At 47.0% G+C, this 25,858-nt stretch overlaps 2 protein-coding genes and 2 long non-coding RNA genes across 7 annotated transcripts; 2 read left to right on the forward strand and 2 right to left on the reverse strand.

Moving 5' to 3' along the window:
• Positions 1 to 3,565: 3,565 nt before the first annotated feature.
• Positions 3,566 to 18,459, reverse strand: LOC128572398 (uncharacterized). The gene is made up of 3 exons (XR_008376197.1): positions 18,378 to 18,459; positions 17,561 to 17,718; positions 3,566 to 5,885 (listed from the first exon to the last, which is right to left on the reverse strand). It is a non-coding gene; the product is annotated as an uncharacterized LOC128572398 (long non-coding RNA).
• H3-4 (H3.4 histone, cluster member) lies at positions 9,584 to 10,077 on the forward strand. Its single transcript, XM_053572303.1, has one exon. The coding sequence runs from the start codon at positions 9,667 to 9,669 to the stop codon at positions 10,075 to 10,077; it is 411 nt and encodes a 136-aa protein (XP_053428278.1). The 5' UTR covers positions 9,584 to 9,666.
• TRIM17 (tripartite motif containing 17) lies at positions 18,289 to 24,726 on the forward strand. 4 transcript variants are annotated; one of them, XM_053572297.1, is made up of 7 exons: positions 18,289 to 18,415; positions 19,933 to 20,366; positions 20,956 to 21,051; positions 21,740 to 21,970; positions 23,334 to 23,356; positions 23,458 to 23,552; positions 24,006 to 24,726. In XM_053572297.1, exons 2-7 carry the CDS (start codon positions 19,938 to 19,940, stop codon positions 24,557 to 24,559), a joined length of 1,428 nt encoding a protein of 475 aa, XP_053428272.1. In that variant the 5' UTR covers positions 18,289 to 18,415; positions 19,933 to 19,937; the 3' UTR covers positions 24,560 to 24,726. The 4 variants fall into 4 exon arrangements, with proteins under 4 accessions (XP_053428272.1, XP_053428274.1, XP_053428276.1 ...); XM_053572299.1 differs by having other exon boundaries at positions 23,503 to 23,552; XM_053572298.1 differs by lacking the exon at positions 18,289 to 18,415 and adding an exon at positions 18,663 to 18,840.
• On the reverse strand, positions 20,391 to 21,852 carry LOC128572397 (uncharacterized). The gene is made up of 3 exons (XR_008376196.1): positions 21,732 to 21,852; positions 21,195 to 21,268; positions 20,391 to 21,012 (listed from the first exon to the last, which is right to left on the reverse strand). It is a non-coding gene; the product is annotated as an uncharacterized LOC128572397 (long non-coding RNA).
• Positions 24,727 to 25,858: the final 1,132 nt, after the last annotated feature.

A 25,858-nucleotide genomic window follows, 5' to 3' on the forward strand; every position in this document is an offset into this window, starting at 1 on the left:
CTATTTATGTTATATACTTACTGATTGAGCACCCAAATCTGAAATCAGGCATGCTCTAATGACATTTCCATTTGAGCATCATGTTGGTGCTCAAAAAGTTTCAGATTTCAGAGCAGTTTGTTTTTTCTTTTTTGTTTATTTTAGTTTTGTTTGAGACAGAGTCTCACTCCATCACTCTGGGTAGAGAGCTGTGGCATCTTCATAGCTCACAGCAACCTCAAACTCTTGGGCTCAAGTGATCCTCTTGCTTCAGCCTCCCAAGTAGCTGGGACTACAGGCACCCATCATGGTGCCACCCTGCAATATCAACGAACCCCAGCGAGAATGGCCTATATCACAACATTTCAAAACTGCAGATGCTGGCACAGATGTGGTGAGTAAGGAACACTTTTATACTGCTGGTGGGACTGCAAACTAATACAACCTTTTGGAAGGAAGTATGTAGAAACCTTAGACCTCCCGTTTGATCCTGCAATTCCATTACTGGGCATCTATCCAGAAGGGGAAAAAACCCTTTTATTTTAAAGACACTTGTACTAGACTATCGCAGCTCAATTTACAATCACTAAAATGTGGAAACAGCTTAAATGCCCCTCAACCCAGGAATGGATTGGCAAGCTGTGGTATATGTATACCATGGAATACTATTCAGGCATTAAAAAAATGTAGTTTTGCAGCATTTGTATTAGCCTGGATGGAGGCGGAACACATTATTCTTAGTGAAGCACCACAGGAATGGAGAAGCATGAATCCTATGTATTCAACTTTGATATAAGCACAATTAATGACAACTAATGACACAGTGGGGCTTGGGGGAAGGGGAGAGCAGACAGGGAGAGAAGGAGGGAAGGGGTGAGGAAAAGGAAAATAAAAAGAAAATAGTGACTAATTCTCACATAAATTGGATTTAATTTTGACCAGAGTATATTACTTGAACATTAATTTTTAATTCAACTTGTTAATATGTTGTTTAGGATATTACATCCTCATTTATAAGTGAAATATGTTTGTAATTTCCCTTTATAATAATATATTTTTTCCAATTTTAATATCAGATGTATCCAGATGAAGTAGAATGATTTTGAAGTATTTCTTCTTTTTCTATTGTCTATAAAATTTGGCATGATCTGTTTTTTGAAATTATCTTTTATTTTTATTTATAAATATTAGTTGTCTATTTTTTGAGATTTGGGGAGGAAAAAATGATAAGAAGTTAACTGATGACTCCATACTGAACCTCAGAATCAAAGCATTCTATGATAGACATACTCTTATCTGACAATGTGAATGTTACTTTTTTTTGCATTATTGTTATTATTATTGCTCAATATTTCATTGCAGCAATCGTCTGATTTCTTTTCTGAATGTATTGATCTTCGTTTATTCTTTACAAGGTTTTTGTTTCTAGTCCTTATCTTAAACATTGTTATTATTATTACATTTTAAGCCTTTTTAATTTTGTGAAGGCAAAAAGTGGAAACCAAATAAACACATGTATTTGTTAAAAAAAAAAGTGAAGGAGAAATAACAATAATTGAAGGAATTTGTTGCCAGTAGAACTGCCTTGGCAAGAAATGGTAAAAGAAGTTCTTCAGAGAGAAGGAAAAGATATAGGTCAGAAATTCAGATCTACAGAAAGAAAAGAACTTTAGAGAAGGGATAGGCAATGTAGAATACAATCTGTGAGGGGGGTGGCACTGAGGTTGTGCCTAGGAGGCCCTTGTGGCCTCTTCCTCCCCACCCTATACCCCTTAGCCCAGATGCCAGCCTGGGCCTGCAGACCATTATTCACACCTCGGCCGGCTTCGTTGGTAGCTTTTGTCAGCTCACACTGCATATTTCCCAGAAGCTTTCTGGCCATCTCTCTGTCAGCACGACAAGCCCATCTCTGGGATTCCCATCCCAGATGAACCACTAAATAAAGGCCTCACCTTTCTCCACTGTCTAGTCCTGGGGTCCCTGTGACTCCATCAGGGGACCAGTCCCAACATGCCAACTAAAGTCTGAGCTGGACATGCTAGTTGGCAAGTGCCCAGAGGAGCCCTTGGAAGCTAGTATGTCCAGCCCTAACTCTATAGGTGCACAGGGTCTCCCGTTTGAAATGCTGGATGCTCAAAAGGACCTTGAGAGGAGGGCCAAGCATGGGCGCACACCCAAGGAGCCAAGCCCCTTCAGAGCCCAGGGCCTGCTGCTGGTGCACATGCACAGGCACATGGTGGGTTCCACACATATGAAACCTTTGGCAATGCCAGAAACAGAGCCAGGCACCAGCATTGGAACTACTCCAGAAGCCAAGCTGAGTATACAGGATGCAACCCCGATGCGGCGGTCTCTTGTGATGGGTAGTGCCTGGACCCCCCATATTGTCTGCCTACCTGCTGCTACTCTGGGGTGTCAGGGACCTGAGGCTCAGTGGCTGAGCATTATGGAGCTCGAGCTCCCTGCCTCTTAGGTCCAATCCACAACCCAACTATAGTTCCAGCCCCTGTCCTCAGGAATACAGAGTGAGTCCCTTTCCCACTCTGAGCTCTACCTAGCCTCCAAGGCTCCAGGTAGAGCCTGTAGTCAGTGCCTTCAACTTGAACACCATGGACAAGCATGAACACCATGGACAAGGTCATGCTTGAACAGGGTGCTCTGTGGGGTCTGATTTAATGCCTACCTCAAGGAAGTGTCCCCATGCCCACAGCCTGTCTTTTCCCTGCCCTAGCCTCTGTCCTAGTTGTCTCCCCTCAGAACCCAGGCCTGGCCTTGACTGTGGTTCTCCCGTCTCATTCTGCAGGACAACTCCAGGATCAGCTTGCATGCACCTACAGGCAGTGCCAGCAGGACCTGCTGGGGGTGGTGGTGAAGACAGCAGAGGTGCCCCAGTCCAGCCAAGCATCTGGGAGGTTCCTGGGTTAGCCCAAACCCTGTGCAAGGCCCAGTGAACACACACAGACCTGGCTCTGCACGATCACACATTAGGCTCCTATGCCACCCCTTTACCAACCACGAGAAGGGACAAAAGGCATGGTCTGGGCACTGCAGAGAGTCTGTACTTGTTCTGGGGAGGAATTTGATAATGACAGTTTCCTGATAATAAGGGAACCGTATCAGAAAAATATGTAAATAAATCAAAATGAAATATTTTATTTATCTTATATTCTTAAAGGAGCTAATAAAGGTAATAATAGCAATAACTGACTGGGTGATTATAGCATACAGAGAAGTGACAGCCCAGTAAGAGACTGAGATTTAATCCTGGCATTGAGGGATGTGAGGGAGGAATTAGGAGTATTCTGGTGTAATAGACCTATGCTACCTGTAAAGGACACTAGTTCTTTGAAAGTAGACTTAGATTGGTTGTAAGAGCCTACTGCAGACTCTAGGGCAGCCATAAAAAAGTTTAAAAAGAAGTAAGTATCCCCGGCGCTGCTCGTGGGGGGACCCAAGTCCTTCTGATCGAGGCCTAGCCCTCACCGGTGTGAGGCCGGTAGCGGCCCCTGGCGAAGAAAAAAAAAAAAGTAAGTATAATTGATATGTTAAAAGAGGAGGGAGAACAGAATAACATCATAGGACAGTTGTGGCAAATACATCTAAAGATTCTTAACACCCTTTACTACTTGGCATTGACAGTAGTTATAATACAGTTGCTCCACATCAGAACATGTTATTTAATACATTCATAAAGATGTACATTAATCATTCTATAACAAGGCAATTTTTAAAGTTTTATTTAGAGATAGGGTCCCATTCTGTCACCCAGGCTGGAGTGTGATGATGCAATTATAGCATACTGCAGCCTTGAACTCCTGGGCTAGAGTGATCCTCTTGCCTCAGCTCCCTGAGTAGCTGGACCTAGTGCTACCACCACACTGGGCAAGCTTTTAATTTTTTTGTAAAGACAGAGTTTTGCTACGTTGCCCAAGCTGACCTCAATCTCCTGGCCACAAGCAATCCTCTCATGTTTTCATAACATTTTAAGGTAACTGATTTCTCTTGTAATTGTTTTATTTTTTAATTTTATGTCTTTAAAAACTTTCTGAGACAGGATCTATAAGTGTTATCAGACTTCCAGAGGTGTTCATGGGACAAATAAAGGGTGTGCGGTGGGGAGAATTCTTACCATCTTTACAAACTGAACAAGAAAAGAAAATCCCCTTAAAAACAAAATGCTACTTCTAGAGCACCCGATCTGGATCAAAGTTCATCTTACATGTTTTGAGAAAAATTTGCCTTAATCTGTTTTACTGTATTGATAGATTAATACTTGTTTTGCAGGAAAATTTTAAAAATAGAAGTAAAGAAAAAAGAAAGTATTATAAAAGATGAAGACTGGGGTTCTCCTTATGCTCAGTGCTGAACAACATCTCTTCCTGGCATCTTTTTTAACTCATGTGGAACACAGGCCTGCAGAGTGGGAGGGCAGGACTTGGAAATGGTCAATACGTAAGAGGCTTTTGAGGTGTTTCCTGCAAAGAGGGCCAGAGAATTGGGGCACCAGTTGGAAGGTGCATTGGATAGGAGAGAAAGACTTTTTTCCTAATATCCTTAGTGTGCACATAGCTTGGGAAGTCCCATTTGAAGGCAGGTCTCACTATTACTTTGTGCACCACTTATCCCTTATGTAGCAGAAGCCCTTATTCCTGTGAAACTCCCACTCAGCCCTTACAGAGAGGAGCCAAGTGCCAGGCTTACTGTTACCTAGGCAGAGGAGAAAAGGGAGTTTTTAAATTGAAGATGATGAGGCATGTTTGCTTATGGAAACAATTTGCTCATGGAGAAGATGCAAAAACACCAACCACACAGGACTCCAAAATCCCAAAGAACCTTATAAAACAGGGCACACAACCCTTTATTTCCTCAGTTGCACACACAGAGGCAGTGAACAGAGAGCATGGCTTCCCTCAGACACAGCATGGACGTCAAGTAGTGATTGGCGCCATACGTATGTGCACAGTGAACATGAACTAACCTATAAAATGCATGTGTCCTGGGCAGACCAATTCCTTGGGTGGGGGGAGGAATCTGACACCCTCTTGAGTGTACAGAGGAATCTCTCCTCTTGGAAAATTATTTTCAGGGGACATTTTTCTCTAGGCCTTGGTGCCTGAGGGTTATGACGCCTTGGAACTAAATGATTGAGATCAAGAAAATAACTATACAACTGATATACCTAAAAAGAGATTTTGCATGTAGTATAAATTATGGTCTCAAGTCTTCACAGGGGAGGTGGCTGAATACACATTCAGGCAGTTCCTAATTCTGTGATTTTGTGTTCGGGGTGTGTGTGTGTGCATGTGTACACATGTGCATACATGCAAGCATGTGTTCAGGTATGTAGAACCAAGTGGTATCCTGTCCTATGTTTGGGGCACTGGGGCTCAAAGCCCCTGACAATTTCAAAACAAAACTAAACTTCTCATGAAAGAGAGAAAATTGAGGCCACAGACACGTGCCCCAAACCTAAGAGTCTCTGCAGGGCCAACATGCTCTCAGAAAGCTGGCCGGGTTTGTCACTTCCCCCAGAGAGCCCTCTGCAGCTCGACTCATGAGGCAGAAAGGGTTCCCTTCTGGATGCTAACATGGAGGTCACAGATGATGACTCGAATCTGTCATCCATCCATCCTTCCATAGCCCCAGTAATCCGAGGGATACTTGGAGAGTCTATCCACTTCCTGTCCTGAGTTGTAGCTCTGGGAAGATCGAACAATGCGCCCAAATCCTTGCAGCCAGTTAAAGGGTTGGCCAGGCTTGGCCAGGTCACACCTTACATCATATCACCAAGAGCAAGCCTGGGCTGGCTTCATCAGAGGACTATCTTCCTGGGATCCTTCTGTCTTGTCTGCTTAGCCAACCAGATGCAACAAGAGGAAGGCAGCAGGTTTTCTGTGTGACAACCACTGTCAAATAAAAAATCCAGTCTTAATACAAAAAGAATGTTATTCAAAAGGACATTGCAGGCTGGGGATCATGAGTCACACTTATAATCCTGGCATTTTGTGAGACCAGGGTAGGAGGATCACTTGAGCCCAGGAGTTCCAGACCAACCTGGGCAGCATAGCAAGACCCCATCTCAACAACAAAGTTAAAATATTAGCAAGCACGGTGGCAGGCACCTAAAGTCCCAGCCACTTGTGAGGCTGAAGCAAGATCTTTGAGCCCAGGAGTCTGAGGTTACAGGGAGCTGTGATCAAGCTACTGCACTCAGACTGGGCAACGAACCCTAAACCCTGTCTTGGATAATAAATAACCAAACCAGACATAGTAAGGAGAGACTTTTATTCAGAAGAACACTGCAATATGGGATGCTAGACTACCACAACAGGAAGAAAGCTCTGACTTTGAGGTTTGCCAGCTCTCAAAGGAAAGGCAAAGAAGGTTTTTCTTTATAGGAAAGAGGGAATGGTGCTGGGAAGACTGGGTCTGGAGAAATGGGAAGAAGGGTGCCTAAGGGGACAGGAGAATTGAGGATGCTTACCCCAGAGGCTGGCCTGTTCCAGGAGAGGCCAAAGATTAGGACCCTGGAAGACTAGAGAAGCTGAACGAAGGTTGGGCAAATAGCATCTTTTTATTTTTTTTTCTTCTCATTTTTTTAAGAAATGGGATCTCACTCTGTTGCTCAGGCTGGAGTGTAGTGGCCCAAGCACAGATCACTGCAGCTTCTAACTCCTAGGCCCACGTGATCCTCGTCCCTCAGTTTCTTGAGTAGCTGGGACTATACACGTGTGCCACCATGCTGGCTGATTTTTTCTATTTTGGGGGTAGAGATGGGGTCTTACTATATTGCCCATGCTGGTCTGGAACTCCTGGCCTGAAGTTATCCCCCCACCCAGGCCTCCCAAAGTGCTGGGATTACAACCATGAGCCATTGCACATGGCCTCAAACAGCATCTTGTTTGGATTGATTCACTGAGGACAAGCAGTTCAGGTAATCATTGATAAGGCAACCATGAGAATTTGAAAGGTGCTATGGTTCAGTTATGGTTTCTTTGTCTCCACTGAATGTCATGTTGAAATTTGATCCTCAATGTTGGAGGTGGAGCCTGATGGGAGATGTCTGGGTCATGGGGCTGATCCCTCTAGAACAGATTAGTGCCTTCTCTCAAGTGGGGGTGAGTGAGTTCTTGCTCTATTATGAGAGTTGGTTGTTGAAAAGAACTCTGTCCCCTCTCTCTTTTTTTTCTCTCTCACATGTGATCTCTGCACATGGCAGGTCCCCTTCCCCTCCTTCTAGGAGTAGAAGTAGCCTGAGGTCCTGACCAGAAGCAAATGCTGGTGCTGTGCTTCTTACATGGTCTGCAGAAGCATGAGACAAATAAACCCCCTTTAAAAATAAATTACCCAGCCTCAGACACTCCTTTGTAACAGCACAGAATGGACCAAAACAATGTGTTTGCATCTGTCATCATGAGTCAACGAACAGCATTCTAAAATTCCACCTCCTACCTTCTTAGGGTCCAGGCTGGGCCCAGGAATTAAACTGACTTAAGACAGATGAATAGGAAAAACACATACAAATTTACTTAATGCAAGTTCTATTAATACAGGGTTCTCCCAGGAACCCTCATAAGGAAATGAACACCCCAAGAAGCAGAGTCAAATCACTTATTTGACTTCTTTCTACCGAGGTGGACAAAGATTAGTAAGTTGTGAAATGTAACTGGGTAAAGGGGCTTGGTCTAGGGCAGGTAATTGGATGAAGAAGTGACTAGGTCTAAGCACTTACATACTAAGTTGAACAAAAAGTGGGAACCGTGTAAAAGATGAGGAAGATAAGGATTTGTTGGCTCAGCATCTGTAGCTCAGTGGTTAGGGTGCCAGCCATATACACCAGGGCTCGTGGGGTCGAATCTGGCCTGAGCCTGCTAAACATACAAATAGCAACAACAAGAACAACAACAACAAAATAGCCAGGCATTGTGGCAGGAGGCTGATGCAAGAGAATTGCTTGAGCCCAAGTTTGAGGTTGCTGTGAGTGATGATACGACAGCACTCTACAGAGGGCAACAAAGCAAGAGTCTGTCTCAAAAAAAAAAAAAAAGAATTTGTTTAACAAAGTTTATGTGTGCAGATTTTCCTTAGCTTCTATGTTTAAGTTTAGAGTTGTTAAAGCAATCTCTGAGGCTGGCTAATTTATAAAGAAAGAGGGTTTGTTTAGCTCAGGGTTCTGCAGGCTGTACCAGAAGCACAGCACCAGCATTTCCTGATTAGGGCTTCAGGCTGAATCCACTCATGCTGGAAGGGGATCTGGCATGTGCAGAGAATCCATGGTCAGAGGGGAAACAAGAGAGAGAAGGGAGGGAGGTGCTAAGCTCTTTTAACAACCAGCTGTCTGGGAAACAGGGTAAGAGCTCACTCATTGTGAGTTCCTAGCCAGAGCATTAATCTATTCATGAGGGATCAGCCTCCAGGACTCAAACACCTCACACTAGGACCCTCCTCCAACACTAGGGATCAAGTTTCAACAGAGGTTTGGGGGGCAAACATCCAAACCACAGCAGTTTCCACTTCTTGTCCTTGAGGATAAGAACATTATTTTCCTTCTAGTGTGAGGAGCACATCTTTCATAGGGGCATTTCATCTGCTTTTTAGCATAAACTTCTTGCATCTGCTGTTATTTGTTTTTTTTCAATGCCTTTAATTGAAAACAGTTAATATAGGTCAAGTGCAGTGGCTCATGCCTGTAATCCTAGCACCTCTGGGAGGCTGAGAGGGGTGGATGGCCTTAGCTCATGAGTTTGAGACCAGCCTAAGCTATAGCAAGACTCCACCTCTAAAAATAGCCGGATGTTGTGGTGGGCACCTGTAATCCCAGCTACTCCAGAGACTGAGGCAAGAGAATAGCTTGAGTCCAGGATCTGAGGTTGTTGTGAGCTGTGATGTCATAGCACTCTACTGGGAGTGACAAAGTGAGACTCTGTCTCAAAAAAAAAAAAAATACCTGGGCATTGTGGCGGGCACTAGTAGTCCCATCTATGTTTGAGGCTGCTGTAAGCTGTGATGCCATTGCACTCTACTGAGGGAGACAAAGTGCAACTGTCTCAAAAAAAAAAAAAGTTAATATGCCAGAAATGCATATTTTTGCCTTCTTCAGCATTCTAAATCTCATCTGAGTCAGACAGAGTTTTTGCAGGTCATAAAGGGTGACCTGCTAAAGGGAATTCCTTTAACCCTGGCTGTTTTCCTTGGGAAAACCAATCATTGTCACCTATAAAGGTGGAGTGGGGAATGCTGGCTTCTGGAAGGTACTCCCCATCCCCTCCAGGCTGGGGAGGAAGGAAAGTGGAGCACTGAGGGTGGCTCAAAGGAATAGGACGCCAGCCCCATATGCTGGAGGTGGTGGGTTCAAACCCAGCCCCAGCCAAAAACTGCAAAAATAAATAAATTAACAAAAAAAAAAAAGTGGAGCGCTGAGAGGACTTGAGGGCTCTTGTGACCTCCTGCCTCTCCTTGGCCTACCCTAACATCTGTACTGTGTGTGCTCACCTCGGTGTCCACAACCCGAGCAAATATAAAAGACAGGCTGCAGAGTGGGGGCCAATCAGTGCGCAGCCCGCCATCACGCCACACGGAGGGTGGCCAATGGGAACACAGCAGGCTCTATAAAAGAAGGCACCACAGGTGGTGTGCTGGCAGTTAATAGACGGCCGCATTCGTGATAGCAGCAGTAACACTAGAGCTATGGCACGCACGAAGCAGACTGCGCGGAAGTCAACTGGCGGCAAGGCGCCGCGCAAGCAGCTGGCCACTAAGGTCGCTCGCAAGAGCGCTCCGGCCACTGGTGGCGTGAAGAAGCCACATCGGTATCGTCCTGGTACGGTGGCGCTGCGTGAGATCCGACGGTACCAGAAGTCTACGGAGCTGCTGATCCGCAAGCTGCCTTTCCAGCGGCTGGTTCGCGAAATAGCGCAAGATTTCAAGACCGACCTACGTTTCCAGAGCTCAGCAGTGATGGCGCTACAGGAGGCCTGCGAGGCATACCTCGTGGGGCTCTTTGAGGACACCAACCTGTGCGCCATCCATGCAAAGCGCGTCACCATCATGCCCAAAGATATCCAGCTGGCACGCCGCATCCGCGGGGAGCGGGCCTAAGCTCCGCAGGCATCCATAGCCACCAACTCATTCACCCCAAAGGCTCTTTTCAGAGCCACCTACCTGGTCACGTAAGTGGCAGTAACATGTCAGGGTTCCGGGGTTTCCACTCCTTTCACTCACCTGACTGGGGAGGTAAGGAAGTTATCTATCTCTATTAGGTTATAAGTCCTACATATGCCCCCAAATCCAGTTTGTCTGGGTTCAATGAGTTTGTGAGCTTGGCCCGTATCCCACTAGATTAAATATCTGGATGAGGGTGTGTATGTGTGTGTATATGTGCTGCCAGAGGTCACCAGACATGGTGCTTGCCACGTTTCCATTGGCTGATTGTTAGCGCGATGGCAGGCGGCATTTTGATTGGCTTCCACTCTGCCGCAGCTCTATATTCGCATCTGTTGGTTGTGGCCAATACAGGAAAACACCCACTGTATAGAGTTGGTCTGGGGTAGGCCAGGGCTGTGGAAGGATATACGTATATCCTCACCCCCATCTGGAGTTAGCTTGGAAGGTTGGCTAGCTAGCCAAGTTACCTCAGTCTCTAGTTACATTACAAATCCGACTAGGGGTCCATTTGTTTGTGCCTCACTCAGCGTATTTACAAATCCAGCTAATAATCTGCATTGTTAATTCTCTTTATCTTCTTTTTTGAAAGTCTTGGGCCAGGCACAGCGACTCACGACTGTAATCCCAGCACTTGGGAGGCCGAGACGAGTGGATTGCCTAAGCTCATGAGTTCGAGACCAATCTGACCAAGAGTGAGACCTCAGCTCTAAAAAAATAGCCGGGTGCGGGCTGCGCCTGTGGCTCAGTGAGTAGGGCGCTGGCCCCAAACTGCAACAACAAAAATAGCCGGGCGTTGTGGCAGGCGCCTGTAGTCCCAGCTACTCTGGAGGCTGAGGCAAGAGAATTGCCTAAACCCAGGAGTTGAAGGTTGCTGTGAACTGTGATGCCATAGCACTCTACCAAGGGTGATAAAGTGAGACTTTGTCTCTAAAGAAAAAAAAAAAAGCCAGGTGCTATGGCAGGTGCCTGTAGTCCCAGCTACCTGGGAGGCTGAGGCAAGAGAATCACTTGACCCCAAGAGTTTGAGGTTGCTGTGAGCTAAGATGTCCCCGCACTCCACCAAGGGTGACCACATGAGACTGTGTCCAAAAAAAAAAAAAAAAGTCTCACTGTTGCCCCAGGCTCAGCCTCCCAAGCAGTGGGGACTACAGGTGCCTAACACAACTGCCAGGCTAATTTTTCTATTTTTAATAGAGGCTAGTCTGGACCTCCTGAGCTCAGGTGACCCACCTGCCTTGGCCTCCCAAGGTGGCATGCCAATGTTGTTAATTGCCCAGCCAATATTGTTAATTCTCAACCTACCACTAGTTAAATTGGGAAGTCCAGTGAGTTGTGTGTTATCTTAGCTTACCTCTAGTTTGAAGTCTAGCTAGTCCTGGATGTTACATAGGCTTATCTCATTAGATTAGAAGAATGCTAAGGGTGTGTTTTTGTGTGTTAACTTGTCCTATCTCTAATTAGGTTGGAAGGTTGGCTAGTCATGTATATAGTTAGCTCAGCCCACCTCTAGTTAGGTTACAAGCCCAGTTCGTGTGTGTGTGTGTGTGTGTGTGTGTGTGTGTGTGTGAGAGAGAGAGAGAGAGAGAAAATTCAGCCTGTTTACTGATCCAGCTAGTCTGCATTAACTTACAACCTATCTTCTGTTAGGTTACAAGGCCAGCAACTATGTGTGTTGTGACCTCGGCCTGTCTTCAGTTAGAAGTTCAGATAGTTGTGTGTTAAGTTAGTCTGTCTCCAATTATTTTGGAAGTCCCGTGAGTTAGGTCTGATAATTTGGCCCATCTCCTATTAGATTCAAAGGATGGCTAAAAATGTGTTTGTGTGTGTGTGTGTGTGTGTGTGTGTGGCGAGGGGTGGGGGAGGGGCGGTATGTGCTACTGGCCTATCTCCAGTTTGAAAATCCTGCAAATTGTGTGTGTTAAATCACTCTGTGTATTTCCAGTTAGGGTAGAAACCTGGCTGGTTACATGTGAGAAATCCAGCCACTATGGTGTATTATTAACTCAGCTTAAGTGAAATCAACACTGAGAAACCCCAACCCTAAAATTCATGAGGGGTGCACTGTCCTAAAACTTAGTTTATCTAGCAGTCACCAGCATTGATGACCCATGTGCCCTGCACTTTGAAACAAGTGTCCCAACAATACAAAGTAGACTGATGGTGCTCATTTAATGATTTTACCAAATGGTGACTTTATATATGTTGTTCTACAACCTGCCTTTTATAAAACCTGTCGCAACTGCATAAATGATCACAAGAGACACGGATTGATAGAACGAGCTGCAAGAGGTGAGGCTAACCATGGTTGCAAGATAGCCCTGGGCACTTCTCGCAGAGTCCTTTTACTGAGAAGATACATAATAGGTGGAAAGATTACTAAGCAAAGACATGCAGGGGCTGTGTGCTCAGGGACCATGTGTTTTAGAGGCATGTTGCTCAAGAAAATGATCTCATATGGGTAAACAAAAGGTGCTAAAAAGTTATGTACTCAAGAAAATGATTTCCAAAAAGACTACATGCAATTTCCTTCATTGATTCTTCAAGAAACTGCCATAAAATGCTTAACAGGACCCATCTTTGCTCCTCCAGGATTACTGAGTTACTTGGTGGCTTGCCTTCCAAGTTATAAGAGATTTCAATGCTTGCCAGGAAATTGTCTTTTTCTCAGCAGTTCCTCAGATGAGTTCTGAAATTGGTGACTGTTATACCAGGCATGATGTTCAATCCTCTATACCTAACAATTTTTAGGACACATGAGAGCTATCTGATTTATCTTAATGATTTTATAGTTTTCCCTTTAGGGGATATTAAGGCTACTGCCAATTGCTTTATTAGGAAGGAGCACTGGGAGTCCCTTAAAAAGCATTAATAATGAACGTCTTAACCTGATGCAGTATTTTAACAAATATTTAATGAATACTTAATGTTCGGGGGGCAGGTGGAAACTTTGGGTATAAGGACAAAATAAAAATTAAAAATAAGAGCTTAATTCTCCCTTTTGAAATTCAGGTAATATATTTTTCTACCTTTCTTTCAGAATTTTCCTCTGTCCTTCTGAAATATCTTTAAATCTTAAAAGGCCAAACAAACCTCTTTTCAGTTTCAGACCTAAGGGTTATATCCTCAAGGACCTGGCAGCTATCTCTGAAGTCTAACTGTAGAAGACAAAAAATTTTTTCCTCTATCCTCTTATGTTTTGTAACTGGGATCTGCAAATTAAACTGACAAAAGACAGATTAATAGGAGAAAGGCATACAAATTTTACTGATGTTAATATTTTTTACATGCATGGGGCTTGACAGGAAATCCCAACAGGATTGACAGGTGGGGGGCTTTGGGAGGTGATTAGGTCATGAGAGTGGAGCCCTCTTGGATGGGATCCATGCCCTTCAAAGAAGAGAAACATCACAGAATTCAAGAAAACACTTGACCTATATTTACAAGTATATCATACAGGATAATATACAAAGGAACAGCCAGATGAAGCAGTTCATAAGGCAAGGTCCAGAAGGATTCCCAGAGCAGGGACTTCTATCCCTATGGAGTTGGGGCACTTCAATGTGTTCATCAAGCCAGAAACTCATTGAATCTTTTTGTTTAAGGCTCTTTGTAGAGTATAACCTCTGGTCCCCTTTCCCCTTCCTGGATTTGCAGCAGGGTGTAATGTGAAAAGTTCCAACCCTCTTATTATTTGGTCTTTCTGTAACCAGCCTCCTCTTGAGACTATCCAGGGTCTCCACCTGAATCACCTCAGTAGCTTAGACCCTGGTGTGATGGGAAGAGGTGCCTTATGAATAACAAAAGACACTCCTATCTCTCAGGAAATCCTGAGAGTTTCAGAAAAGCTCTGTGTCTGGGGACAGAACCAAATCTTTTTATTAAACTATGTCATCCAAAAGACCACTAAGATAGTTAAGTAATAGAAGAGAGAGTTTTATTGGTGATATAGATGGGCTCAAAGATTCTTCGATTTATAATTGGTTCAAGAAATAAAGCTTTGTCTAAAGCAGTGGTTCTCAACCTTCCTAATTGCCCCGTTGTTACAAATGGTTGAGAACCGCTGGTCTAAAGGCTTAGAATGTTTTATATTAAAGAAAAGAAGTCTGTTAATCACAGACATTCTGCAATATACTAACTCAAGTGATCTGCTGAGCAGACTGATGGCATGCAGGTGATTTAAATGTTGATTTAGGGCAGCGCCTATGGCTCAAGGAGTAGGGCGCCAGTCCCATGTGCCAGAGGTGGCGGGTTCAAACCCAGCCCCGGCCAAAAACCAAGAAAAAAAAAATAAATGTTGATTGAAATGATTTAAAGCATGGCCCTTAGAGTCTGTTAATAATTTAGTACCTTATTGTCACAAAAAGTCAGTCTTATGATCTGTTTTAACATTAAAGCTAGTCAGTTGTGTCTAAACTCTAAATTCTATACTAGGCAAGTAAGACCTCCCTTCCCTTTATGGCTAGGAATGCAGTTTTAAGGTTTTTCTGGAGTTCTCTTGGCCAGGAAGGGATGCATTCAGTTAGCAGGGGGGCTTAGAATTTTATGAGAGTTTATCTTGCACCTAACTCAAAAGACCCATACTGTTACACCCCCAATGTGGAATGTTAAATATCCATTTCCCAGAAAGAATGACATCCCACTTAATCAGATTACTATAATTATATTCTAGCCTTGTGTGCTAGCCTTAAGTTTCCCAAACCTTATCTACATAAATGAGTCCCAAATTTCCCCACTTGGAACACTGACTTCTATCCTCCAAACTTCATGCTTAAATAAACTCTACTTTTACTGTATTTCCTGGATCTGTTTATTTAAAGCTTTGAGAGTTGGTGACCCCTGTTCCAATGACTATGTTAGGGGAGGAAGAATAATATTCTCTCAACCCTTCATAGTTCTTCACTGGGACTTCCTTAAGAAAAGTCATATTAATGGGCGGTGCCTATGGCTCAAAGGAGTAGGGCACCAGCCCCAAACCTAGCCCCAGCCAAAAAAAATACTGCAAAAAAAAAAAAAAAAGTCGTATTAATATGAGAAAAACAAGTATTTAATAACCTATGTCAATGGAAAAGAAGCTATACTCTGTAAAATAATTTAAAGAGGTTTATTCTGAGCCAAATTTGAGGGCCATTACCCAGAATCACACACAAGAAGCCTTGAGCAAACGGACTCGCAGTGTTGGGGTTACAGGTTCGTGTATAGCTTTCAGGGAAACAGGAATTACTGGTAAAATCATAAATCAATACATGGAAGGCATATACGGAAATCAATACATGGTTGTTTTGACCCCAAAAGATAAGGACATCTCAAAACCAGGGCCCACAAGTTATAGGTGGGTTTAAAGATTCTTCCATTGACAACTGGCTGAAAGGTTCTAATAGACCAAGAGTCAGTGAAAAAGAATGCTTAAGGTATGATAAGGTAGTCTGTTAATCAGAGACAAACTGCAGTTTGGTTTCCTGCGTATACTGAGGACCCGCAGGTATGTCTTGCATAGCCTTAAACCTGTTAATGAGTCACAAAAGACATCTCTGAGAAGGGTATGGGACATCATGAGGCATGATGAGAAAGGCAGCACCTTTCTCGTGGCTAGCAACTCAGTTTTAGGGGATCCTCTTGGCCAAGAGGGGGTCTAGTCAGTCAGCCACTGAACAGGGGAGGCTATATACACAAGAGATAAGGAAATCACAAAGAATAAAATATCTAAGAGTAAATTTCAAGAAGCACCTTTGAGGGTGGCGCCTGTGGCTCAGTGGGTAGGGCGCTGGCCCCACATACCGACGGTGGTGGGTTCAAACCTGGCCTGGGCCGAACTGCAACAAAAAAATAGCTTGGCGTTGTGGCTGGCGCCTGTACTCCCAGCTACTCTGGAGGCTGAGGCAAAAGAATCGCCTAAACCCAGGAGTTGGAGGTTGCTGTGAGCTGTGTGACACGACGGCACTCTACCGAGGGTGATAAAGTGAGGCTCTGTCTCTATAAAAAAAAAAAAGAAGCATCTTTGACTTCAGGTATAAACACTGCAGTTCCCTGAACCACAAAACAGAGGTGAGGGCCTTTATGGGAGGTGGCCAAGAAAAGCTCCTTAAATAAGAAAAAGGTGTGTTACGTGGATTTGAGTCAGTGCCTTCTCTATTGATAAGCGTCTTTAGGTTTTCACTTCTTTTCTGTAAAGACCCTGAGCATATAAAATTAAAAACGTATGATGATAATGTGTATGCCATTTTCCCCTCCATTATCTGTTTTTGTTGTTGTTATTGGTGGTGGTGGTAGTGGTGGTTTAATTTTCAGACCCCATTCATAGAATATAAGAGGACAAAAGTAAGTTTTTTTTCCTCTCCCCTACAAGGCCTATCACGCTCATGTTGTGAGTGTGAGAAAACACCCTTGCTGTGATGAGCCTCAGGGATCTGGGGCTGTTTGTCACTGTAACAAAACCCTGACAGATACAGGCTCTGTGCTGACTACAGAGAAAACCGTGTTAGTGAGAAGTCTGGAAACCAGGTTAAACCATTCTGTAAGAAATGGTAGCAGCCATGTAGATATTAGGGCTGAAGAATGGACAACCTGATGGTCAGGGAGTAAGGTTTGGACCTTCAACTATTTGAAGTGTTGCATCTGGTTAAAAAAGACAAGGTTTCCTCTATCTTGTTTCAAAATGCAAAACAGGAATCAGGGCTGGAGAAGCTGCAGGGCTAGAGACCTCTGACATGAGGGTGTTAATGCAAATTGTGATAGAAAAATCAAATTCTGCCAAATTATTCTGAGCCAAGATGAGTTACCATGGCCCAGGGAACATCTTGAACTCCTGGGCTTAAGCAATCTTTCCACCTTAGATTCCTGAGCTGGGACTACAGGTGCACACCACCATAACCAGGCAATTTTTCTATTTTTAGTGGAGACAGAGTGTTGCTTTTGCTCAGGTTGGTCTCAAATTGAGCTCAAGGGATCCTTGTCTCCTAGGTCTCCCAGAGTGTTAGAATTACAGGTGTGAGTCACCACGATGGCCTTCAATGAATACTTTTGAGGTAAACAGTGAAATCTGAATATGGACCAAAGGCCAAAGGAAGTTTATAGAGGTGAAATGGCTGTTGTCCAGGGTTTACTTTAAAACAAAACAAAACAAAAAACTTCAGCCAAGACAAAACAACAGGCCAGAGACAAATAGAGCGAAATGTTGATTTGGGTGCTTTACAGATTAAATTAAATATATTTTTTGCCTAATCCTTGGGTCTATATTCTAAATTGAAGGAAACCCTCAGCGTGCAATTCCTTCACTGATGTAAACTACAAACGGGGTGGAGGGGAGGGGGTAAACTGGAATTAGCACTAATCCAGTCTGTGTGAGCACGCTCAACCCTTCCAGTGCACAGACTCAGTCCCTGTGATTGCCAGCAAGGAGAGACCTTGGAAGAAACAATACCTCAGCCTAGGAGCCCAGGGGAAGTCAACCGTCTACATCCGTGGCCAGCTGTCTACCCCGGCACGCTTTAGAAATGGCTGAACTCGGGCGGCGCCTGTGGCTCAAAAGAGTACGGCGCTGGCCCGGTACGCGGTTTCAAACCCAGCCCCGGCCAAAAACTGCAAAAAAAAGAAAAGAAATGGCTTAACTCTGCTGCTGCTACTGGTTCTCCGCGTGGCCCGAGCCTCAGCTTCCCCATATGTTACTCCATTACTCTCAGCACTCGCAGCGACTAGGTGGGCCGGGTCAGGATGGGGGGGGGGTCGGCATATTGGCCGAAACTACCCGGGGCGCTGGCAAGAACCCCCTCCTCCGCCCCAGGGTACCGGACCTTCCCTGCGCCCCCGAACCTGGTCCACCCCCAGCGTGGGACGCTGTCTCCTCGTGACTCCAAGCTAGACTCGGACCCACGCGGAGGCGGCTAGCAGCGCGCCCGCTCCGGACACACTGCATTTCCTCCCAAGGGGGAGCCAGCTTCCAATGGCACCTCCCACCCCACTGACTGTGGCTGTCCTCACCAGCCCGCCCCCACCCCTCTACCCAGACCCCCCCATACCACGAAGATCCTGCCCCCTTTCCTCCCTCCTCCCCTTCTGAAAACTTCCCCCTTACCGGCAAACTCTTCAACCCTCAGCACAGGCCAACCTAGTCCCCGCCCCCTCCAGCACCCGTCTCGCCAGCCCCGGGCATCCCCAACCCCAGTGCAGCGGCTCCAGTCCCGACCTCCCAAAGACATTCGCCGCTGTTCCCCTGAAAGCCCCGCCCTACGCCACCTCACCTCTGTTCTCCACTCTTGCCCTGTTCGCTGGACAGCAGGTAACTTCCTCGCCCTACCCCGAGTAAACGCTCCCCGGCTCCCGCCACCTGCTGCCTTCCCCACCCCCACCAACCAACCCCCTACTTCTCTAGAGAAGCGCCGCCCCCCGCCCAGCAGGCTACACTCCTCCTCCCGCCCCCACTCTCGTACCTCCTCCCCCACTGACGCCACAAAGCCCCCAGCCTCCACTGCCGCCCGCGGCCGGGCCGTGGCGCCTCGGGCTCGCAGGGCAGACTCGGCCAGTGCCGGCTTCCTCCGCCAACGCCCGGCCGGCCTTGGACAGGGGCAGCGTGGGAACTGCAGGCCCGACTGACCACGAGTCCCCTGGACGAGCCCCGCATCCACTGAAGGATAATTCGGGGCGTTAGCTGCCCAGAGCCCACAGGACGCAGGCCCTGATTCTGCTCTGTCCTGGCGGGCAGCGGTGCGCTCCTGGGGGTCCCCAAGGACAGGACAGGCACCAAGTGGGTGGGATGTGGCAGCTTTGAGATTAACGCGAGGCAGAGCTCAGTACATCAAGGAAATCCCTAGACGCCGGCGCTTTTAGGGGATTACAGAATGAGAGAGGGCAAAGGTCATGCTAGGAGTTTAGACACATTTTCAAATCCCCCCCTCTAACCCGGAGGGTCCCCTTAGCATCCCTGAGAAGTAGACAGGTGAACGCGGTGCGCCTCCAGTTTGTGGAGGTGTAACTCAGAATCAGAGGGTGCTTGTCTGTGTGCACGTGCATGCATGTTTATGTGTGTTTACATCTAGGCCTGTGTCCTAGTTGTATGTGTGCTGCTGTGCATAGTGTGTAAGTATGGGTGTGCACATGCGATTGTGTGTTCATACATGCATGTGCACATATGCATGGGTATATTTTTGTGTGCATTTGTCTGTGCACATGTGTACTGTGTGTGAGTCCACGTGCACACATATTTGTCTTTTCTGCTCTGAACTATCACTCCCTGATGGAAGAATGCTTTTTTCCTCTGACAGTTTCCTTTTCCTTTGGCGTATGGAGAGGTTTTATTAAGTAATTATTCTGCCATTTGTTAGAAGGCTCTTTATTCAAGCCTTGGGTGTTGCACTAGGGGAGAGACCCAGATAATCTTCTATCCTAGCTGGCAGTGGCAGCAGCAATGGCACGCCCATCAATGGGTGAAGAGGGACAGGGACTCCTAGGAGAGGGGGTTCTCCCTATACTGACCAAACAGGCTTTTCCAGAAAGACAGGGCAAGCACTTAGATAGAACTCAACCGTGGCAGACAGGAGTTGAGCAGATATCCAGTGGCTGTGACTTAGTAGGGCACTGCAAAGACAGGGCTGAAGAACTGGGGTGGAGGGGCCTGAGAACAGTGGCCAGGGAGGCTTTTTGTCTCAATGACAGCTATGACCCCCTAACTGGACCCTGGTTTTAGTCCCCAACTGTAAAGGGAGGTCTTAGAGGAAGTGGTTAATACTATGTGGGTGGCCTGCACGAGCCTGAGCATGGTGGGGTTGGGCGTTCATGGCTCATGAGGTGTTTCCTTAGGAGCCATGGACGCTGTGGAACTTGCCAGGAAACTGAAGGAGGAAGCCACATGCTCCATCTGCCTGGACTACTTCACCGATCCCGTGATGACCTCGTGTGGACACAACTTCTGCCGAGAGTGCATCCAGTTGAGCTGGGAGAAGGCCAAGGGCAAGAAGGGGCGCAGGAGGAGGAAGGGCAACTTCTCTTGCCCTGAGTGCAGGGAGACTTCCCCCCACAGGAACCTGCGGCCCAACCGGCTGCTGACTAAGGTGGCCGAGATGGCACGGCAGCACCCTGGCCTACAGAAACGGGACTTGTGCTCACTGCACCAGGAGCCCCTCAAGCTCTTCTGTGAGGAGGACCAGAGCCCCATCTGTGTGGTCTGCAGGGAGGCCAAGGAGCACCGCCTACACAGGGCGTTGCCCTTGGATGAGGCTGTGCAGGGGTACAAGGTAGGTCACATCAGGGGCCAGGCAGGGAGTGTCCAGGAGGACAAGGGAAGCCTAGACTTTATGGCTTAGGCAACTCAGGGGAAGAAAACCTTATCTCTGCCTTTTTAGGGTTTTTAGGCTAGCTTTGAGAATTAAACTGATTTAAGACAAATGAACAGGGAAAGAGCATCTGAACTTATTTAATACAAGTTTTAAATGACTCAGGAACCCTTACAAAGGAACTAACGACCCAAAGAAGCATGATGGAGGAAGTAAACAAGAGATACACAGACTGCTAAGCTTTTGACTTCCTGCCTTTAGTTTTAAAAACATCACTTTCTCCTAGTCTAGGGAGAAATACCTAGACTGTTAGGTATTCTCCCCTATCCTGCTTTTAGGTAGAGAAAGGCAAAGATTGGGGCAATTCTTGTATCTGTTCTTTAATTGCTTTTAGCTGAAAAAAATCTCAAGTGATGTCTTTTGGTCACCCACCTCTCCTAAAGAGGATCTCTGGGTGGATGCAGCTTCAGTGAGCATTATCTGGATACTGGGTGAGAGATGTGGACACTGCTGACCCCAAATCCTGTGGTATTTTTTTGCATCCAAAAAGTTGAAGTTGGAGAAGGACATGGAATACCTTCGGGAGGAGATGTCCAAAACAGGGAAGCTGCAGGCCAAGGAGGAACAGATCTTAGCTGAGTGGCAGGTGGGTACCTGGGGCTATTGGGGTCCAAGAGTTCAAGACTAGCCTGGACAACATAGAGACCTCCTGTCTCTACAAAAAATAGAAAAATTAGATGAGTGTGACAGCCTCCCCAGCTACTTGGGAGGCTGAGGCAGGAGGCTTACTTGAGTCCAGAAGTTGGAGGCTGCAGTGAGGTATGATCTCTCCACTACACTCCAGCTTGGGTGACAGTGAGATCCTGTTTCAAGAAAGAAGAGAGAGAGAGAACAGAGAGAAAGAAAGGAAAGAAAGAAAAAGGGGAGGGAGAGAAAGAGCACTCAGTAGAGGATATCAGCTTTATGGGCAGGAAAGGGCTGAAGAAAGAAACAGAAATCAAAAAGAATTTTCTGTTTCAGAGTGACTTTCCTTGTAGGGTTAATACAGAGGGGACTTTCATACTGTTGTCTGAAGCCCTTTGATTGGTTGCTGGGAATCCTCCTAGTTTTTTTGTAGGTTTTTTTTTTTTTTTTAATGGATGTTTGGATGTGTGGAGGTTGCTCTTTGGGGCTCAGAGGGTTGTTACACCAGTCCTCACCTAAAGCTCCCTGTCCTGGCTGGGGTTGCTGGCTTTCTCTGGGTCTCCAGGGGCCTGAAGGATATATGCTGGCATCCTGGTGCTGAGCCACCCCCTCACAACAGCTGGGGTGACCCCTCACACACACACCTGCAGAACAAGGTGAAGAAACGGAGAGACCGCATCGTGCTGGAGTTTGAGAAGGTGGGACTCTTCCTGGTGGAAGAAGAGCGCAGGCTTCTTCGGGCCCTAAAGAAGGAGGAGGAGGAGACGGCCACCATGCTTCAGGAGAACAAGGTCTTGCTGGCCCAACAGGGCCACTCCCTGGAGATGCTGCTGCTGCAGCTAGAGGACCTGAGCCATCGTGAGCCCCTCCAGATGCTGCAGGTACAGCCAGCAGGGATTGCAGGGCCTTTGGGGTTGGGAAGCAGTGCTCACCACCACACACCTATCTAAGTTGCTTATTCACTATGAGGACGTGAGCTCATAGACCAAATGCAGCCTGACAGAGAAGGGCTGTGTCTTAGCACAGGCTACCAAAACAAAGTCCCACAAGGAGACCACTTCAACAACAGACATCCCATGTATAGTACAGTTACTATATGGGATCCTGACACCCTGTGGTTTTGTCCTGGATAATAGATTCACCAGTTGCCCTAACTTTGGGTAATAGTCTTTTTTTTTTTTTTTTTTTAATTTCATAATGTTAGGGGGTTCAGATATTTTATTTACATACTTTTTGATTGGGTCAAAGTTATACATGTAGGTATGCCTTTCACCCTGAATAGTTTCTCATCTGTTATAAAGCAGCCTGGCTACAAGGGGGCTCATGCCTGTAACCCCAGTACTTTGGGAGGCTGAAGTGGGAGGATCACTTGAAGCCAGGAGTTTGAGACCAGCCTGAACAACATTGCAAGACCCCATCTCTACAAAAAAAATTCTTAGTCAGGTGTGCTAGTGAATAGCTCTAGCTACTTGAGAGGCTGAAGCAGGAGGATCACTTGAGCCCAGGGATTCAAGGCTGCAGTGAGCTATGGTGATGCTACTATACTCCTACTGGGTGACACAGCAAGATTCTGTATATATATTTTAAAAAGCCTTGTTCACAACCCAGTGAGTTGGTTTAAGCGCTGTGCAGTTGGTAGGTGGCTGCTCTCATGAGCAGAGGGCCTGAGCGTGTCATCTCTGTGAGATTCCCATACCAAGACTTAGGATCCTGCTCCAGAAACCAGAGAAATGGCCACTGGAAAACAGAAATCCCTATAGCTTCCCAGGCTAGGGATGTTAACAGTGGTGTTTGGGAATTCCACAGACTCCTAAGGAGGCTCCAGAAAATGCCCAAGTGGCTTGGTCTGTTATCTTATCCCCTCTATGGCCCCAAACCACACCCAAGCACAATTGCAGCCCTCATCCTCATTTCTCCACATCCTCCACAAGGTTAGTGTCTCCTGCTAATGTGCCTCGAAGGGTAGAAGAGCCTTTTAGCCTGTAACTGCTCTTTCCCATCTGTACTGCCCAGCTGGACCTTGGGTTGAGAGGATGACCCAGGCTTAGGTTAAGCACCAGGGTCTCCAGTGGGCGTGGGAGCCTGGTGTGGCAGAGAAAGCTCAGAAGCACCCTGGCAAGGATGTTACTTGATTGCTGGGGAGGGAGTACAAGGAAGCAGACAGGAAACAGCACTGACAATTTTGGGGGTGGGCCTAGAGCTTGGCCCTTCTATACCCTTTCCTCCCTCTGTCTCTGTCTGCAGAATATCAAGGACCCACTGAGCAGGTATGTGGTCACCCAAGGTGGAGGTGGCAAAGGCGGGTAAGGGAGGGCTCCAGGCAGGGCCAGAGGGGACAATGAGATTGTGTCCACTGGATGAAGAACAGCTTGAGCGTGCAGTACCCAGAGGTTGTCCCCCCAATGGTACTCAGGACTGTGTGCAGAGTGCCTGGAGAGATAGAGATGCTGAAAAGTTTCCAAGGTAAGTGAGAGCCCAGGACCACAACTCTTGGCCCTGGATTTTCAGTAATGCCCCACCCCAAGCCCCAGCCTCAGAAGCCACACATTGGGGAAGAACTGCCAACTGGGGCTGGGAAGGGTCCTCCTACTGCACCACCTCATCTTTGATTGTTACTGGATATTCACTGTGGTGGTTCCATTTGTTGAATGAAGCTTGCTGAGCTCCCAAATAGCTTCCCACCCCTAGCATGTTTCTTTATCAACACCAATGTTGCACCCATACAGGTGGGATGCAGGACCATTAGGGAACCTCAGATTCATGGCTAGACTCGGTGGAAGGGGTCCTCTGGGGAGTTTATGGATCATTCAACCATGAGCCACCCTCTGCTCCACCCTGCCTCACTGCTAGGGCTCTCTTGCCCTTGGCCCTGAACAGGGCACCCATGTCTCCCCACCATCCTGGCTCTATCTGCAGAGGATGTGGTGCCTGATCCCAACTCAGCATACCCCTACCTCCTCTTGTATGAGAGCCGCCAGAGGCGCTACCTAAGTTCCCTGCCTGAAAGCAGTGAGTTCTCCAACAAGGACAGATTTGTGGCCTACCCTTGTGTTGTGGGCCAGAAGACCTTCTCCTCAGGGAGACACTACTGGGAGGTGGGTATGAACCTCACTGGGGACGCATTGTGGGCCCTGGGTGTGTGCAGAGACAATGTGAGCCGGAAAGACAGGGTTCCCAAGTCCCCGGAAAATGGATTCTGGGTGGTGCAGCTGTCCAAGGGAAAGAAGTTCTTGTGCACCACAATGGCCACCCCCACTCCTGTGACGCTGACGGAGCCACCCACCCACATGGGCATCTTCCTGGACTTTGAGGCTGGAGAGATCTCCTTCTATAGCGTGAATGATGGGTCCCACCTGCACACATACTCCCAGGCTGCTTTCCCAGGTCCCCTGCAGCCTTTCTTCTGCTTGGGGGCTCCCAAATCTGGTCAAATGGTCATCTCCACAGTGACTGTGTGGGTGAAGGGATAGAGACAAAGGTCGGGGTGGAGATGCTGGCACTGCAGAAGGTGAGGTTCTACTACTCACTGCTGGCCACCTGTTGGGCTTCTCTGCTTTGGGGCTTGAGAGCCATGGACTGTGTGGGCTGGTTTCTCAAAGTCAAAATATAATTCTGATTAAAGCCATCAAGCATAAAAGGCTACACTCAGATGCTTCACAGAGGAACCTTTCCAAAGGCCTTGTTTCCTAGTCCATCACTTTTTAAATACAGACCTGTATACCAGGCACAGCATGGTCAAATTCTCTTTGGCTATGCCACTGTCTTCTCTCTGTACTTAGGAATGTCCCTGACTCTGGGAATCCCAGCTCCAGCTACCCAGGAAGATTTTTTTTTTTTTAATTTCCCCTCAGATATATATATATATATATATATATATATATTGAGATGGGGTCACCCTTCGTTGCTCAGGCTGATCTCAAACTCCTGGCCTCAAGCAGTCCTCCTGCCTTGGACTCCCAGAGTCCTGGGATTTACTGGTGTGAGCCACTGCACCGGGCTTGGAGAGATGGAGGTTGCTATGTAAAGGATGGTTCCAGGTGTCCTACAGAAATCCCAAAAATCCTCCCCACTGTCTAATGAGTCCTTTGCAGGCAGGGAAAGTACTCAGGGCCACGTGTGGGTGCCCTGACAAATAGAGGTGCTCCAAGGTTTCTAAAGTAAAGGTTGAACCTGGAAAAGACTCAGAGCTGCACACCCCACCCCCTTCGACCCCAAAATGGCAATTTATCAGCAAAATCCAAAAGAGGTAAGAATCCTTTGAGGGGTTCCGTTCCCCTTCCTACAGCGCCTTTCCCTGTTCTAGCGAACCTGCCACCTCACCCAGGGTCAGGCACTTTAACAGCCCAATCAGAGTCACCGGCGCCCCAGAAATCCACCGCGTACTCTTACCCCGACAAGGCCAGAGTCTCTGAGGGGGCACTCGAGTAACATGCACCTACAGAGTGAGAGCCTGGGCCTGACAGCTGGTCCCGGAGAGAACCCCCGTCCCATACCCCAAACTCCAATCGCTGTGAGATTGTGCCGGGCCCAGGCCATCCGGGAATATCCGTCTTGGGGTGCGCGGGCAGAGGGGCAAAGATGCACCGGGTGATGGTGAGGACACCCCAGGCTTCCGGTTCCATTAGTCCTCGCAGTTGCTTCAGTGCGCCCAGCCCCACCCACCCATTTTTCCTCAGAGCCCAACTTCTGAGGTCCGTCCTGGCCCTGAGCCCCGCCCCCTGTCCCCCTCCGCGTTTCTCCCTGCACCCCAGTCCTCCAGCGCCCCGCCC

This window comes from Nycticebus coucang, chromosome 20, assembly GCF_027406575.1.
Source record: "Nycticebus coucang isolate mNycCou1 chromosome 20, mNycCou1.pri, whole genome shotgun sequence".
Lineage (NCBI taxonomy): Eukaryota > Metazoa > Chordata > Mammalia > Primates > Lorisidae > Nycticebus > Nycticebus coucang.

Coding starts and splice junctions, on each gene's coding strand:
- H3-4 (XM_053572303.1), top strand. CDS start 9,667: ATGGCACGCACGAAGCAGACTGCGCGGAAGTCAACTGGCGGCAAGGCG.
- TRIM17 (XM_053572297.1), top strand. CDS start 19,938: ATGGACGCTGTGGAACTTGCCAGGAAACTGAAGGAGGAAGCCACATGC. Junction 21,052..21,739: donor AGATCTTAGCTGAGTGGCAG/GTGGGTACCTGG, acceptor ACACACCTGCAG/AACAAGGTGAAGAAACGGAG. Junction 23,357..23,457: donor ATCAAGGACCCACTGAGCAG/GTATGTGGTCAC, acceptor GATGAAGAACAG/CTTGAGCGTGCAGTACCCAG.